Source organism: Hemitrygon akajei, chromosome 15 (assembly GCF_048418815.1).
Source record: "Hemitrygon akajei chromosome 15, sHemAka1.3, whole genome shotgun sequence".
Taxonomy (NCBI): Eukaryota; Metazoa; Chordata; class Chondrichthyes; order Myliobatiformes; family Dasyatidae; genus Hemitrygon; species Hemitrygon akajei.
Window position 1 is genome coordinate 20467233 of NC_133138.1, and position 18307 is coordinate 20485539.

General features: G+C 40.9%; 1 protein-coding gene across 13 annotated transcripts in view; it reads right to left on the bottom strand.

Annotated features, from left to right (window-relative positions):
* Window positions 1-18307, bottom strand: part of tenm2a (teneurin transmembrane protein 2a) — a 2964155-nt gene that overhangs the window by 214836 nt on the left and 2731012 nt on the right. For all 13 annotated transcript variants that reach the window (XM_073067293.1, XM_073067288.1, XM_073067292.1 and 10 more), the window contains one exon: window positions 583-821. In XM_073067293.1, the coding sequence (XP_072923394.1) occupies window positions 583-821 (239 nt within the window). The remainder of the gene's footprint in view (window positions 1-582; window positions 822-18307) is intronic.

Genomic DNA, 18307 nt, shown 5'->3' on the forward strand with positions numbered 1-18307 from the left:
TTTCTACATCCACGAGAAGCTACGGGAAGGGGCCAGGTTTTGCTCTTTCTCCTTCAGTAATGACTAAAAATTGGAGACTCTTTCTTCCCTCTCTTGACAAGGTGGATGTGGAGGGGATGTCTCCTGTGGTGGAAGAATCTAAAACGAGGGGTCATTGTTTAAAAATAAGATGTCATCCATTTAAGATGGAATTGAGGTGATTCTTTAGAGGGACATAAATCCTCAGGATTGTCTTAAAGGTGGTAGAAGCAAAGTCTTTTAATGTTCTTGAAGCTGATGTGGAACTTGATTATCAAAGGGAAGAAATATTACTACAGAGATGGAAATACAGACCTGAGCTTACAATCAGATCAGAGGGGATCTTAATGAATGATAAACAATATGGTCTACTCCTGCTCTTACGTTTGTCCGTCCTCTCCAGCACGTCCAGTACCACTATTCCAACCCCTCCCCTCCATAATCCAGGTCTGAGTAAAAACTATGACTGTGACCAAACTAATGAAAAGTTCACAACAGGACTGATTACTAATTCATTTAAAACAAACACTGCACTTGTATAAGTTCCAATTCAGAGATACGCACCAATGAAATATGCCAGAAGTATAGCCAGTACCACCGAGGCAGCGATAGAGCACAACGCAGCACACTTCCAGCTACAGTATTTGGACGGCTTCTTGAGTTTAAAAGCATTTCGGGAGAAGGTGCTTCTGGGTAAGAGTCGTGGAGGTGGAGAGTAGACAGTACCAGAGGTTAAAGGATAGCCTGGCGAAGATGTGCTGAACAGAGGTGTTGTCCCAGAAGAGGTCTTAAAAAGAAAGTGCCTGGAAGAGAGAAAGAACAGTCTTCAGAAAGGAAGTACACAGTCTGGCATGACTTCTTTTGCATTTCAAGTCTGGCAAATGAGAAAAGAACAGAAGGCACCAAACTTTGCCTGTTCTTAATGGATTACACTTTCTCATTTGGAATCCTAAGATTCTCTTATCGCATCATAATTGCATTTCAAAAAGAGCTTGCTGGGAACTTCAACCTTATAAGGAGAATTTCTTTTTATTTTTTTAGTCCAAGGGACAAGATTAGTTTGGTGTGCTTAGCATCAAACTGGTAGTCATGAACACATCTGCATTTTTATCTCGAAGAACAGCTAAAATATCACAGGATTTTAGTTAATTATCTAGTGGTAGGAAGACTGAGTTGCAATGTCAGAGTCTGCACTTCATCAAGGGAATGATGGATCTTACCGCACATTGTTGGGCAAAACACCAAAGAAAGCAGTGTTCATATTCACTGGGCAGAGAGCGCAACATCATGCTCAGAGCTTGTAATGTCACGTAGTTCCTTTCTAGATATTTACACAGCTAGTTCAAGCAAAGAAATTCTCTTGCTGGTGCTAATTAATCTCAAACCTGTAAAACTAAAGATGATGGAGATTGATAAAGGGGCTAATTTGCAGTCTCCAGTGCCTCCAAGGGGCTAATCTTGCTGGCTGGAGTCAGTAGTTCTGATCAGAACCGCCAGCGTTCAGCCATTTAAACTTCACTAAGTCGAAGGCTTACCCGCTGTCGAGCGCGTAAGTCTGAGTCTAACTGAGTGACAGATGGTGCCGCATCTGTCACTACACTCTGTCGTTGGGTTCCAACGGCAGAATCCAGTCTTGATGGGAATCCCCGGCATTATGTTGGGAAATTATCTTTCAGATCATATGCCTGGTTTGACGTGGCATAGGATCTAGAACCCCAGTGCAGATTTGATTCTCGGCCTGGAAGTCAGGAGGCAAGTGGGAAGGTATGTATTCTTTTAATAATTTCACTAAAATTAACACCATTTATTATTTTTAAGTCTTCACATTTTTATAATTTTAAAAAATGCTTATTATTTTTTCTTGCTATTAATTGATTTGATATTTTTTCATGTTTATGGATATCTGTAATCTATGAAACTGTAGGAACGATGCCTTTGTTCAAAGTCCCTTTTACTTCTTGATTCCACCATTAAAATTTCAGCTCACTCTGACTTTGTTGCACTCATTGTTAATTTCACTGATTTTTTTTCATTTTATATATCTTTTGAAGCTTTTCCATTGTTTTATGTCACTTAGAGGCTTAAACACAGATTTTGCTTCCTCCCTCTTTTCTTTGGTCATCCTTTGCTAAATTCTAAAATCCTTCTCATCTTTAGACTGACTACTGTCTTTTTGGCATAATTATAAGCCCTTTCCTTTAATCTAACACAATTTTCATATCTTGTTAGCCATGTTTGGACCATATGTCTCCAGAGGATATTATTCCTTAAGGGTATAGAAACCTTAAGAATGATGAATTGCTTCTTTAAATGTGTTGCCGTTATTTAAATAGCTCCTTATCTTTATCAAGGCAGTGAAGCTGGGGATGGAGTTTGGAAACTGTCAAAGTTTTCAAGGTCTTTTTGGGGATCCTTGAAATTACTTTACAATTTCTCCATTAATCAACTCATTCCCTTGTAGTTTGCTTTGCAGAAATTTAAGAGCCTTATTTCCCTCATGACCAGATCCATTTGAAAGTCAGAGGCAAATTGTATCAAATTAGGAATATTCTTTTCAATAGGCTCTTTTACTACAAGGTCAATTAACCCTGTTTCCCAGAACAATGTTGGATCTGAAATAGTTTGTCCCTCTATCCAGAAAATGAGCTCAAATGCATTCCACAAACTTTTTTTCCTACTGCTACTGCAGACTTGATTTGCCTAGTGCATGAAAAAAAATCATGCTCCACTCTAATTTCAAAAATCGCAGAACAAACCAGAGGGACCATATGACTTTCTCTAATCCCTGAATGTGGCAGTAAACCTATTTGGTAGCTGCCTGAGAGAACTGTGCCCCTGCACCTGTCGTATTCTGCTCCAGGTACCCCCACCCCGGCAGAGGTGATCCTCCTTAACTTAAAGTCATTCTGCAAAGCTAGCCGTGACAACGAGTAGTGATAGGAATGCAGGTGATACTTCCTGAAACCCATACCCCGGACTCTCTTGATAGACAACTGGCCCCTGACATTTGATTTGTTTTGAGTATTTGGTTGGGACTTAAAAATTATTCAACTAAACTTAATTAGAAAACAAAACTTAGATTAAACATGAGGGCAAAAAATAAATTTAATTACAAACACCTTGAAGCACTAGAGATTAATTAAAAACTTGAAAATACATAAACTGCTTATCTGCACTCAGTACATGGGGAATTAATTCAAGCTGGAATCGATGGACCCTTAAATGAATGGGGTTGTGCTCCTTAGGACAGGAATCTCTGCCATAAAGTTGATGGACTGGATGCAAAATGCATCCATGTTCTTTTAAAAAGGCCAGCGGTGAAGCAAGTCAAATGCATAGTATCTGGCCTTCAGCTCATTCCTGACTTCTTCATTCTAACACAGAGCTGGAGAATTCAGTGATGAACTGAACAGAGAGAGGCAGAAGCAACAGGTACTTTAAGTACTGCTTTGCCATTAGGATTGAGAGCACGTTCAGCAAATTCAATGACTGGGGTTAAACTCATCACTCAATAGCTATCATTGCCTTGCAAAGTGAAGAATTACAGTTCCTTCCATTAATCAGCAAAAAATGTAATTTGAAAAGGCCACTTTTCCTGAGAATATCTCTTTACATTAATTTTACACTACACTGGGGCCTTTTTGAATATTTTGCCTTTCTGAAATGGCTGTCATACCCATTCAGGATTAGTTAGCTGCTTGCAATAACATGGTGACAACAAAAGCTGGAATCAAATCATGAAACTGACAGATTTTGTTTGTGTCAGAGATTAGTGTTGGGTTTTCTGCCATTTTCCACATTCAGAACGTCAGGGAATTCCAGTGTGAGTCAATATTTCTAGATTGATTGACCCACACTGCAGCCAGCAGTGAAGACATATTGCCTGTTTATTTATAAGCTCCTCAGGAATGAGTCTGTGATGCTGGTGGGCCCTTCAGTTGTGAGGCATAGAGTCTTAACATCCTGCTTTAATAGTTGGAAATATCAGAAAAGCTTTTCATGCAGCAAGCTCACTCTTTTCAGTAGTTATACACAGACTATTCCAATATGAAATCAATACAAATACAAGAAATAGCAAAAATGGATTAGTTATAAACCCATCAGATAAGAGGGAGAAGATCATCATAGTCCCTAATCATTAGTGATTGCATTCCAATGATGGCATTTTCTTGTTTCTTGCTGCCTTGTCTCTCATGTAAATTATTGGTATTATATGACCAAACCAAAGCCTAAAATTTATCCAATTTTATTCTCTATCAACTCAACTGCTCTTGCAGGAAATTTAGTTGTACACATTTCTGACCCCCTGTGTGAAAAAATCTTGTAATCTATGAACTCTTTTGAGACAAGTATCTATTAGCACCTTCCACTCTGGCTCTAATATATAGTGCTCTGACTGAACCCTAACTCTGAAGAAAAGCTCGCCTGAGACCCCGACTTGATCCTTGATTGAGGCTCTAGTCCATTCTTCATCTGGAATCCAAATTAATCTCCAACCACAATGAGTGAATCCCCCACATTTTCTCCCGTCTCAATGGCATCTGCAGTTGGTTCCACTCTCTATTTACATAATACTTTCCTCCGCCACCCAATTATGTTCGTACCATTGATCAATATTCATCCCCACAGTTCATATACTGTAAACATGACAATGAGCATGTAATACAGTGCATCTCAGCAAAAACCAATAACATTTCCCATTCCTGTTCTAAACATAGCTTTACCTCTCTCCCCCCCACCTCTTCAATTCCCTTCTCCATGTGCCCCTCCCTGCCAACACTTAACCCTGCATGTGGCCCAAGTGCTACACCTGCCCATGCACCTTCTCCCTCACTTTCATTCAGGACCCCAGGCAGTCTTTCCAGGTGAGGCAAGACTTCACCTGCAAATCTGGAGGGGCCGTCGATTGTGTCTGGTGCTCCGGATGCAACCCCTCCCTACTGGTGAGACCCGTCATTAATTGGGGAACCGCTTTGTCGAGCACCTCCTCACCGCCCGCCACAAGCTGGACTTCCTGGTGGACGAGCATTTTAACTCCAATTCTCATTCCCATTCTGACATGTCAGCACAGCCACCCTCAGGGCGGAGGGGCAACACCTTATATTCCGTCTGGGGAGCCTCCAATCTGATGGCATGAACATTGAGTTCTCCTTCCGGTAACCAAATTTCCGTGCACCCACTTCCTCTATTACCCACTCTGACCTTTTACATCTTCTCACCTGCCTATTACTTCTGCTTGGGTCCCCTCCTCTTCCTCTTTCTCCTCAGGTCCACTCTTGCATCCCATCAGATTCCTTCTTCTCCAGCCCTTGACTTTTCCCATCCCCCTGGCTTCACTTATAACCTTCTAATTGGCCTTCTTTCCCACCCACACCTTTTTATTCCGTCATCTTCCCCTTTCCCTCTCAGTCCTGGGGAGGGGCCTCAGCCTGAAATGTTGACTACCTATTAATTTCCATAGTTGTTGCCTGACCTGCTGAGTTCCTCCAGTGTTTTGTGTGTGTTGCTTTGAATTTCCAGCATCTGCAGACTTTCTCTTGTTGACAATAACTTTTCAGATACTTGAGATCAGGACTCATTGAAAACAAAGATATACAGTACTAGACAATTTATTATGTGGTGCAATGATTGTGTATAATACATAAAAGTTATATTATATCATAGAAATTATTCAGAAAATCTGAATTTACTGCTTATTTTGCTTCAGTTACTAAATTGTTCAAGCTCTTCTGCGACCTGATGTGTTAATACAGTAAGTCCAAACATGTACAACACTGTTCAACTGTGATGGCAATGAATGCCAAACTTGCCTTGGCATAAATGTAAGGCAAGTCATGTCTGATCTGGTCTGATGCTGCAGACTCCAGTACTTGGTAGGCTCCTTTTGAGTGAGGGAGTAATGGGTCTTTCAGTTCTTAAATTAGTGCAGGTAATCCTATTCCCTGTTTTTAACCCAGCACTTTTACTTTTTGAAATTACAAATATAAGTCAATTTGTTTTTAAAGCCAGGCTATCTCGACCCAGAGCTGTTCAAGATCAACTTCCAAGTCAAGCTAAAGTCTTTAGACTGAGGATTTACAACCAATCAGTGTTCACACTGAGCCACAGGGTACTGCCTTAGGCAAAGGCACATGCAGGTATCATTGATTAATTGAAGTTTTCTATGTTATATGATTTAGTTCATAAAATCATTCGAATAGGAGTGTGAGGAGCTAAAGATGGCGGCAGAGATTTTTGTATTTTTGTGGACCTGGGCGACTTCTTCGAGTTCGTCCGTGAAACAGCTTAAATATTTGTTCTCGTGTCTTTTGTTTTCTTTCCAAGGTGGCTGTGGTCCTGTTGGAGTGCATGACCTACAACTGTGCTCAAACTACATTCTTCACGGACAGTGGGTTCTTGCTCTTCAGAACTCGCCAAGTGGCCTGCATCTTGTGATCTCCAGAAGCGGCTTGCAAGACGTGCGCCTTTGGGGTGCAGCCCTGTGGGCAACCTGATGCCTCGCCGATGTCACTGACTGAAGGAGATCGAAACATCGAGACAGCGGGCATGGCCGTTGGAGGCCATTGATCTCTCTCTCTCAATGATTCTTGAGTCAGGGGAGCTCAAATAAGTGACGCCGCAGATTGTAACATTGAAACAGTGAACTGATGGCCTCCTCTCTCGCTGTAGCAGGAGTGACTCTCTCTCCCCCTCATTAATGAGAGACAGGGCCCATTGAGAAGTTGAAGTGTTAGAGTGGACAGTAATTTTTGATGAATTCTAGATCATAGTCTCTGGGGGTTTGCTAATGCTTGCCAGGTGCATGGTGGGGGCTGATGCCTTTTGCTGAAGCGAGCGAGCGTATAAGCTTGATGCTTTCCTGTGTGTGTGTGGGAGGGGAGGGGGCTTTGGGGTTCTAACATTTTTCTGTCATTCATTCTTTGTTTTATTTTCTCTCTGTTTTATGGACGCTTGCAAAGAGTAAGGATTTCAGGTTGGATACTTTATACATTCACTGACACTAAATTTAACCATTGAAGGTACATACACATTTTGCTCTGAGAAATGGGACAATGTGATGATCAGTGCTTAAGTTGTGGGTCAGTTTGTGAAGGGAGATATGGTTAAAGTTATTTGTACCACTCTGGAATTATGTGATCCATGGAGCCTGGACAGAAAATGCCTGATACATGCACCTTCCTTCTACTGCCTTCTTTCCTTCCTGTTGTATGTTCTCTACATTTATATTCCTCTTCCTCCTCAGTTTATTGCCTGCTGACTGATAGCAAGGGGTAGATTATTATTATGGCCCAATGGCAGGCAATACAGTATGTCTTCAGATTATGACACTAACTCAATTGCAGGGCAACTCCACCTGTTGAGATAATAGGGGGATGTTTTCAGCACCAAGATAGTGTGCCAAGGCAGCATAACTTTTCCCTGGTGATCTGCTGTGCACAGGTTTCTCTGCATAGTTGTGAGCCATTTGTATTGCTGTGCTGGGTGTAATAAAGAAGGCACAGATGGGGGTCGAAATGAAGAAATCTCAATCTTGCAGGGTTGCAGACATTCAATTTTGCCGTGCACACTGCCTGTTGAGGGAGTGCAATTGCTTTCTGTGAAAATGAAAATTATCCAAGGCGATGGATATGCTGTCCATTAGACCATAAGGTATTGGAACAGAATTGGGCCATTCAGCCCATTGACTCTGCTCCACCATTCCATCATGTCTGATTTATTATCTCTCTTAATCCTATTCTCCTGCCTTCTTCACGTAACCTTTGACAACCTTATTAAGCAAGAACATATCAACTCCGCTTTAAATATACCCAATGACTTGGCCTCCATGGCTGTCTGTGGGAATGAATTCCACAAATTCAGTACCCGCTGGATAATGTGATTCCTCCTCCTCTTTGTCTGTATAGTGAGCAAGCTTGCAGACTATTCAAACCCAGCTGTTTGCTCTCCCTTCGAGAGGGAATGTGATGCAGCTGAGGGTTGAATTTTGGTGATTCTATCCCCCAACTCTCCAACTACTCCTAGCTTTTCTAGGAGTACAAAGAACTACCATCACTTTGCCAGACACAGAGAAAAAACAGCATGGATATACTACTTTGAGGTTGTAGTTTTATCTTACGACACTAGGAGATTTGAGTCACAATTTCTTTTATAAAGCAAAGACATTTCAGATATTGTTCTCTGCTGAAGCTGTGGGTGAGAAATTGTTCCCTGAAGATGCGCAACACACACAGTCTCCAGTGAAGAGCATTTCTCTTCCTCTTCCCTTCAAGAGCAGGTTGCTTGCTCACTGTGGCCTTCTCAATATCTCAATTGCACAACACATTTGTGGCTTTTCTGTGATCGCCCAATTGCCTTCAACTAACAGCACACCCCTCATCACACTCCCCACTGCCACCTGAATAAGGCTGAGCAACCCATCCATGACTGGGAGCAACTTGTTTTGGATCAAGATTTTAAATAAATAACTAAGTATTTCTGCACCAGACTGTCCACTCCATTTATTCCACTGAGAGTTCAAACAATTGTTAGAAAGCTGTAAAATTCTCACAGCAGCAGCCTGAAGAAAATAATCCAGTAACTAACCTGCAAATATTTCATGATCTCTTCAATTAATACTGGTTGGGGATCCTTCATCACATCTAACATTTATTCAGCTGTTCAGAGTTAAAGCAGGATATTGGCTGGACAGCAGCCTTTGAAAATGGCAGTGCTGGGATCAACTCGTGATTTGGACTGATTGATACGATTACTGGGTTGCTCTATATACTTCCACTAGTCATTAGGCAAATCTGAAAACTCTAACCTAAAATTTTTAAAATGTACACAAGTGTATCTAGGGTCACCGTCAGGTTGGAGGAGCAACACCTCATATTACATCTGAGTGGCCTCCATCATGATGGCATGAACTTCAATTTCTCTAACCTGGTAATTGTCCCCCTCTCCATTCCCCACTCTGGGTAGCCCCATACCTCTTCTCTTCTCCTCATCTGCCTATTGCTTCCCCTTACTCCCATGGGCCACCCTCCTCTCCAATCAGATTCCTTCTTCTTCAGTCATTTCCACCTATTCCACCTATCACCTCCTATCTTCTCCCTTCTACACCTCCCCCTTCCCCTACCCACCTGGCTTCACCTATCACTTTCTAGCTTGTACTCCATCTCCTTTTCCCACCTTCTTCCCCCTTCCTTGCCAGTCTTGGTGAAAGGTCTCAGCCCAAAACATCGACTGTTTATTCCTTTTCATAGGTGCCGCCTGACCTGCTGAATTCCTCCAGCATTTTATATGTGTGACTTGGTGTATCTAGGGGCCCATTTTCATGAAATGGATACCCCATGATGTTACCTAAGAAGGTTAGTCCAGGTCCCTTCCAGAACCACAAACTTCCAAATTGGAATTCAATCCCAATACAAGTGAAAATAAAGTCTGAAAAGAAGCAAGCCATCGAGAAGCATCCCCACGCTTGTACTACAATGATAACAAAGTAAATCCTCTAATTGACAGTCAAATAAATCATACCTAGCTTTTTAATTTTATCACCTTTACCACAGGACATTACTTTGTCATGCACATTTGTGTACAATTTGCTTTTGCAATATGCATTGCCTTATATTAATCCACATTCATATTCCCTCCTGGTCAGGTAATTAAAAATTCCATTGTAGAACAGTACCAAAACATGGGAATGTAAAATTCAAGTCACAGAAGCTGTCAACAAGATTAGGCACTTCATTTGCACATTGCTCTAAAGCTGGCCCATTGAGAAGGAAAATAAAAGTAAAGAAAAAATATTGTGAACTGCAACAGGAAACATTCTGGTAAGAACGGCAAAATTAATTGCTTTTCACAACTAATTCTTTCAGAATGCCAGTTTGTTGATCTAAGGTTTTTTTTTCCCATACCTTAACTGTGTGTTTGGTATAATTGAAACAAAACTGAAAATAAAAAAATACTCAAAATATTGCTCAAATCTGTCAACACATGGCAGAAATTAATTTAAAGTTATTTATTTTATTACAGTGATACATTGTGCCTGCTTACAGTTAAAAAGTGTTGGTATTTCTTATTGCATTTTAGAGTTTTATAAGTATCAATTATTTAAATAGGTATACTTCTTAAGTCTTGATTCAAACATGGTCCTTTCATCTTGGACCCAAGTATAAATCAAACCCAAATGACAAGTCTTCTAAAGCTGCCTGCTATAAAAGTCTAATGATAGATGAAGTATGGATATTATCAATCAGAAGCGAACAGGTGCCGACACAAAACCGCTGTACTTGCTGGAGACAGGGCATATTGCCATTAGACAACGAGAGAGTCATTGAAAAGAATGAAGCAAAATTTGTCTGTGATCTCACCCTCTGGAGAATGTTATAATGAGGCTTAACACAAGCTTGAGGAACAGGGAGGGGCTCCTCTACTGTCTAGACATGTTGCAACCTCCGGACTCAATATTAACATCCAGTAACTCACTTTCTCAGTATCAGAACTGGCTTCTGCCATAAGTCATCTGTCAGTGATATTGGCCGAGATTTTTTTCTCCCTCCTCTTTTCCAAAGTCAAATCTGCCAAGCCTGTCCGATGGCTCTGCATTTGTCTCTATTATCACTCTCTAAGTGCAACTATTCACCCATTGACCATTACCAATTTCCATGGCAACCCTGGCAAATTTGGGCCTCACCTTATCAAAGATATTTTTTTAAATCATAACTTTTTCCCCCACATGCTCTTCTTTCTCAGTCTAAAACGAATGCATATTTCTCTTCTACCCGGTGCTGACGAATGATTTTTAATCTGCAATATTAGCTCTGTTTTGCTTTCCATTGATGCCGAATGACCTCCTGGGTGTTTCCATCATTTGCTGCAATTCTTTTCAGAATCAGAACCAGGTTTATAATTATTGACATGTGTCATGAACTTGTTGTTTTGGAGAGCAGTATGGTGCAAAGCATCAGAAGCAGGTGTAATATCACCAGCATATATTGTGAATTTTTTTGGCTTAGCGGCAGCAGTAAAATGCAATACATGATAATATAGAACAAAAATAAGTAAATCAATTACAGTAAGTAAATATATGTATATTAGTTAAATTAAAAATAGTACAAAAAACAAACAATATAAAAAGTGAGGCTGTGTTCATGGTTCAGTGTCCGTTTAGGAATCGGATGGCAGAGGAGAAGAAGCTGTTCCTGAATTGCTGAGTGTGTGTATTCAGGCTCCTCCCTGATGATAACAATGAGAAGAAGGCATGTCCTGGCTGATGGGGGTCCACAATAACGGACAGCACCTTTCTGAGGTAATGCTCCTTGAAGATATCTTGTGCACTACGGAGGCTGGTAAGCAAGATGGAGCTGACTAATTTTACAACTTTCTGTAGCTTCTTTTGATCCTGTGCAGTAGCTACCCTCATACCAGACAGTGATGTAGTCACCAGAATGCCCTTTACAGTGCATCTGTGGAAGTTTTTGTGTATTTTAGGTAACAAGCCAAATCTCCTCAAGCTCCTAATGAAATATAGCCACTACCTAGCTTTCTTTATAGCTGCATTGATATGTTGGGACCAATTTAGGCTCTCCTCACTTCCTGTGAAATGGGGATGCCTCTTTTTCCCTTATTAGGGAGAGAGAGAGAGTGTGTGGTATGTTGAATTACTGGGTGAACGAGTAGTCTTTGGGATACTGCAAGTCTGTGTCTTTATTGATGCTTTGCTGCACGCTTGAGTGCTCAGTGGAGGGTGTCAATGCTTTTTTTTGCTGTTGGGGGAGAGGAGGTCATTGCTTTGCTGCCGCTTGTGTTTGGGAGAGGGAGCTGGGGGGGGCTTTGGGGTTCTAACATTTAATTGTCATTCATTCTTTGGGGCACTCCTCTGTTTTTGTAGATGGTTGCGAAGAAAAAGAATTTCAGGATGCATATTGTATACATTTCTCTGACATTAAATGTACCTTTGAAACCTTTGAAGACCACAGACCATAAGCATAGGAGCAGAAATAGGCTATTTGGCCCATCTGCCATTCAATCATGGCTGATCCTCCTTAGCCCCACTCCCTGGCCTTCTCCCTGTAACTTTTGATGCTATGGAGGCCAATCAAGAATCTATCAATTTCTCCTTAAATACACACAGCTGCCTATGGTAACAAATTCCACGAAGTGACCACCCTCTGGCTAAACAATTCACTCTGCACCTCTGTTTTAAATGGATGCCCCTCTATCTTGAAGCTGTGTCCTCTGTCCTAGACATCCTTTCCACATCTACTCTGTCCAGGTCTTTCAGCATTTGAAAGGTTTCAATGAGACCGCCCCTTAGCCTTGTAAATTTCAGCAGGTACAGGCCCAGAGCCATCAAATGTTCCTCACATGATAACCCTTTCATTCCTGGAATGATCCTTGTGAACCTCCTCTGAAGTCTCTCCAATCCCAGCACATCTCTACTAAGATAAGGAGTCCAAAACTGTTCACAATACTCAAGGTGAGGCCTCACCAGTGCCTTATAAAGCCTCAGTGTCACATCCCCGCTCTTATATTCTAGACCTCTTGAAATAAATGCTAACATTGCATTTGTCTTCCTCACCACTGACTCAACCTGCAAATTAACCTTCAGGGTGTTCTGCACAATGACTCCCAGGTCATTTCACATCTCAGATTTTTGGATTTTCTCCTCATTTAGAAAACAGTCTGCACATTTACTTCTTCTATAAAAGTGCATGACTGTGCATTTTCCAACATGGTACTTCATTCGCCACTTTCTTGCCCATTCTCCTAAGCCCTTCTGCAGCGTACCTGTCTCCTCAACACTACCTGCCCCTCCACTAATCTTCCTATCATCTGCAAGCTTGGTAACAAAACCATCTATTCCATCATCTACATCATTAATATACAGTATAAGAAAGTGGTCCCAGCACCAACCCCTGCGAAACCTAACCATTACATTGCACTGATTGTTTGATTCTGCACACCTTTCAGATACTGATCTTTCCTGTTCAGGTGTGTTGCTGTGGGAATACACTTAATAGAAGGCAGGTATACCTTCACTGATGGGGCTTGGCAACAAATTATCCTGGTGTTCCATTCACACACCCTTTGTTTGTGAAACTCAGCGTAAAGTGTTGTAAAATAAGAACCATCCAGGAGCTATGAAGAAAAAAAACAGTGCATGGAGACACAAGAGATTCTGCAGATGCTGGAAATCTTGAGTAACACACAGAAAATCTGGAGGAACTCAACAGCATCTATAAAGAGGAAAAAGCAGTTGACTTTTCAGACCAAGACCCTTTTTTAGGATTGGAAAGGAAGGGGACAATAGTCAGAAGAAGAAGGTGGGGGTAGGGAAAGTAGTACCAGCAGGCAGGTGATAGTTGAGATCAGGTGAGGTGGAAGGCAGGTGGGTGAGGGGGGGGGGGGCGGAATGAAAGAAGAAACTGGGAAGTGATAGGTGGAAGAGGAAAAGGAAGAAGAAGAGAAGAAGTAGAAGTGGAAGAGGAAGTGTAAGTAGGAGCAGGAGGAGGAGGAGTAATCTAATAGAAGGGAATGGTGCACCATGGAAGAATGTGAAGGAGGAGATGGGGAAGTGTGGAGAAGAGAAGAGGTTAGAGGGGAACCAGAATTGGGAATGGAAAAAGGAGAAAGGAGAGGGTAAGAATTTACCGGAAGTTAGCAAAATCGATGCGGAAGTTATGTGAACATGGAGAGTGTGTTCTAAAGCTCAAAAATAGGACTGATAGCTCTGACTATTGCCTACCATGACTACCTCTAATATTTGATCATCAGGATACCCTTCCAAGTGCCTGTGCAGTTAATCATCTATAACAACCACAATCCTGAGCCCTCCACCCCATCTCCTTGATGTTTCTTAATCAGAAGATATACAATAGGAAATACCAAACACATATTGTTCTTCATCTTGGATAATTGAGTTATTTAACAAAATTAACTAGCTTCTGAATGGTATCAAATTTGCTGATTTCAGTTGCCAACTCCCTTTCCAATTCTATCACACATTTTTATTTTATTTTTGAACAATTTTAATCTACATGAAGTACTTAATTAACAAATTGACTTACATCAGAAAGCCTTGTCAGAGCAAGGTTATATATCTCATAAATATTAAAGACTTAGGCATCAATTTCCATAATTCACTATTTAAAGGACTCCAGTCATCCTGGTGAGATAACTTGAGAAACATTTCCCGCTGAAGTGACGGCATAGTTGGCTTTACTGCAACAGAATTTACATCTGTCACAATACAGAAACCTTGGCTGCTTATGATTGTTGTGGATTTAGAAGCCCAAAAGTGAGTTGGTAACAGTATGACTAACAACCAGTATTCAGCTGGACAACAATAGATTGAATTTAGAGTCAATTCAGAAGCACAGGAAGCCATTGCGTCTATTGGTTTTTGAAGCATGCAAAGGACAAAACATTGGTGAGACCCCATGTGGAATGTTGTGTTAGGTTTTGGTTACCCTGTTATAGGAAAGATGCCAGAGTGCAGAGATTTACAAGGATGTTGCCAGGACTTGAGGCACTGTGTTATGGAGGGAGGTTGAGCAGGCTGGCATACAATTCATTGGAGTGTGGAGGAATATGGGGCGATCTTAAGGGGGAGGGTTAAGGTCGTGAGGGATGGAGATACAGTGAATACACACAATCTTTTTCTCACTGTTGTGGAATCAAGACCCAAAGGTCATAGTCTTAAGGTTAGAGGGAAGAAATTTAAACTGATGGGCACTGTTTTCACCCAGAGTATAGTATGTATATGAAATGAGCTGCCAAAAGTGGTTGAGGTAGGTTATTTAACAACACTCAAATGATGCTTGGACAAGTACATGGACAGGAAAAGTTTTGAAGGGTAAAGGCTGACTGGGACTAACACAGATGAGCATGTTGGTCGACTTGGATATACTTGTGATGGTGGGAGAAGATCAAAATCATAGAGCGACACAGCACAGAAATGCACTCCATTCCACCATGTCTCTTAAAAATTGTGATTATATCTGACTTCATCTCCTCTCTGTGTACAAAATCTTTCTGCTTAAATTCCCTAGAAAACACCTTCCTCTTACATTATTCCTGTGTCCTCTTGATTTTGACGTCCCTACTATGCGAAAAAGATTTTGACCATCTATTCTGTCTATCCCTTCAATAACATTGCATACCCTGTCAAAGTCAAATTTATTGTCAGATGCACAAGTACATGGTGGAATGAAAAACTTACCAACAGATACATCATTACCTAAGCAACATTCATAAGAAAAGCATTGATTTAAAATAAATTATGTATTATTTTTACAAGAAAATACAATTGGAACAAAAAAAGTCCATCTGAGTGTAATCAAGGTGATCTTAGTGTTGCTAAGCCGTAATGACTAGGGTTTTGCTAGTTGGTTAAAGAAACAAATGGTTGAAGGGAAGTAGCTGTTCTTGAACCTGGAAGTGTGAGACTTCAGGCTTCCGTATCTCCTGCCTGAAGCTAGCTTCAAAAAGATGACATGGCCCAGGTGGTGGGGATCTTTGATGATAGACATTGATTTCTTGAAACAGCGTCTCTTATAGATTCTACCTATGGTCGAGGGGGCTGTGTCATGACTTATGGGCAGAGTTGACTACTCTCTTCAGCTTTTATATTCTTGTGCATTCAAATTGCCGTATCAGACCATAATGCAACTAGTCAGGATACTTCAACAGTATATCAGCACCTTGTACTGTTGTACAAGCAGTCCAAATGCTGATGTGCTTTTCTTATGATTGCATTCATGTACTGGGCCAAGGACAAGTCATCCAGTGTGTTATTGCCTAGGAAGCTAAAGCTGTTGACTCTCTCCTTTCCCTTCCTAAAGTCACCAAGTCACCTTCAGTTTTGCTGATATTAAGTAAGAGGTTTTTTTGTTATTCTGCTCTGGAAAGCTGATTCATCACCACTTCTGATTTGTCCAACAACAGAAGTGTCATCGGCAAATTTAAGGATGGCATTGGAGTTGCATTTAGACACATGGTCATGTTTTTATAGAGAGTAGAGCAGGGTGAGGTCACCTCTCAGTTTCTTTTGCTAAAAAGAAAGCAAACTTAGCCTATCTAGTCTCTCCCCATAACTAAAATATTTTAAACTAGGTAATAGCCTGGTGAATTTCCTCTCCATTCTGTCTAGTACAACCATGTATTGCTAATTGTGTGGGGACCAGAACTGCACACAATATTCTAAGAGCACAAACCAGCCTTTTGCAAAGCTACAACATAAGGTCCCAATTTTTATATTCTCTGCTCTGAGTAATTAACTAAAGAGCCATCAGAATGTGTTTGTCAAATGGGGGGGGGGGGATGAAGGGTCTCGGCCCGAAACGTCGACAGTGCTTCTCCCTATAGATGCTGCCTGGCCTGCTGTGTTCTACCAGCATTTTGTATGTGTTGTTGATTGAATTTCCAGCATCTGCAGATTTCCTCGTGTTTGCTCGAGAGATTAAGAATATTGGTTTTACACTCTCAGGAGTTTAGAGGATTGAATTCTCATAAAATATACAAAATTTTGGGGGCTTGACAAGGTAGAAACAGGGCAAATAATCTCCCAGTTGTGGCATCTAGAACCAGGGGTCACAACTACAAAATGAAGGTAAGCCATTCAGGTCATATAAGAGGAAACTTCTTCATCCAGTGTTGGTGAATCTTAAAAGTTCTCTTTTCCAAAGTCTGCTGTCAACTCAGTTGTTACGTATATTCCAGATAGGGTTTAATATACCTTCAGATGTTAAAGAATTCAAGGGACATGGATTTTGCTCAGAGAAGTGGTGCGAAGGTAAGAAGCGAGCCATGGTCTATTGAAAGCAGAGCAGTCATGAGGGGACTAGTGACTGGGTCCTGCTTCTGCTACTTATTGAGTGATAGGCAATCCTCACAAACATTACAATGGACTGCATCTGCACAAGCAAGTGAAAATTACAAGAGTGAGATCCAGGCATCCATTGTGGGCAATTGAATACCATTTCTTCAGTCCTGAAGAAGGGTCTCAGCCCAAAACATTGCCTATCTACTCCCTTCCATTGATGCTGTTTGACTGGCTGAGTTCCTCCAGCATTTTGTATGTGTTGCGCTGAATACCAGTGTGCATGCTTGTAGACCATGAGCTGTGGAGTGCCCGGAACTGAAAAGGTGGATTTTGTGCCACTCACTCACCGAGTCCTCCATTTTCCATACTATATTTTTCTTTCATTGAAATTTAATTGCTGGTACAAGTAAATGTGATGCCAAATGACTCAGTTTCTGGGCACGAATACTTCAAAGCTGTCTGCTCTTTGTTTTCTAATTACTGTTCAACTCAAAAGCTTAAGAAGCATTCATTTGTTTTTATTTTTACAATAAAATATAAAATCCAAAACTGCAATATACAACTAACAATAAGGAGAAGCAGACATTCTACGCATTGATCCGAGTACATGAACATATACAGTGTGTATATGAAGTCTATCCAATGTATATAAACACATATTGTAATTTGTTCATAATATAAGACAAAGAGAACAAAGTTTACATACTCAATCTGCGGTCACAGAAATGAAATTTTTCTATTGTTATTTTTTCAGAGATGCTCCAGGAGTCCCTCTGAAAATTTTCCGCTCCTACCAGACTATGTAGCTGCAGGGAGAATATACAGGATGACAAGCTTTTAGTCATGTTGCTATCACAAGCCAGATAAACTTTAAGAACAGCTGCTCTTTCCTGCCACGTCATTTTTATTGCTATTTTTGAGGTTTGTGATGAAGTTAAATACTTCATTTTTCATTAGGAGTTTGAGGAGGTTTGATATGTCACCAAAGACTCTAAGCAAGTTTCTACAGATGTACCATGTAGATCATTCTAGCAGGTTGTATCGCCATCTGGTATGGAAGATAATGCTCCCTCTAATTTGTAATGACCACTGTGCACAAAAATCATGTGCTGTGCAATTTTTTTGCCCGGTGACAATAACATGTGTGCACTGAATAATTTATTGAATAAAAGCAGTATAAATAAGACAGTTCTAAAATTTGCAGACAAGTGATTGCAAACTCCATGTCGTCAACATCATCTGCGTCAGAAACTGGAAAAAGAAATGTGATTGTGTATGATCATGAAATATACTTAATGTGCCAATGAGGTAGAGGTGACAATCTTTTGTGTGCATTTTAAATTCCTTTGTGTGCTAGTAGCAAGACGTGTGCATGTGCACACACGCACACCTTAGAGGGAACGTTGATGGAGGGGTTGTCTTGACGGGATCAGAAAAGGTTGTAAACTCAGCCATTTCCATCACGGACACAAGCTTCTC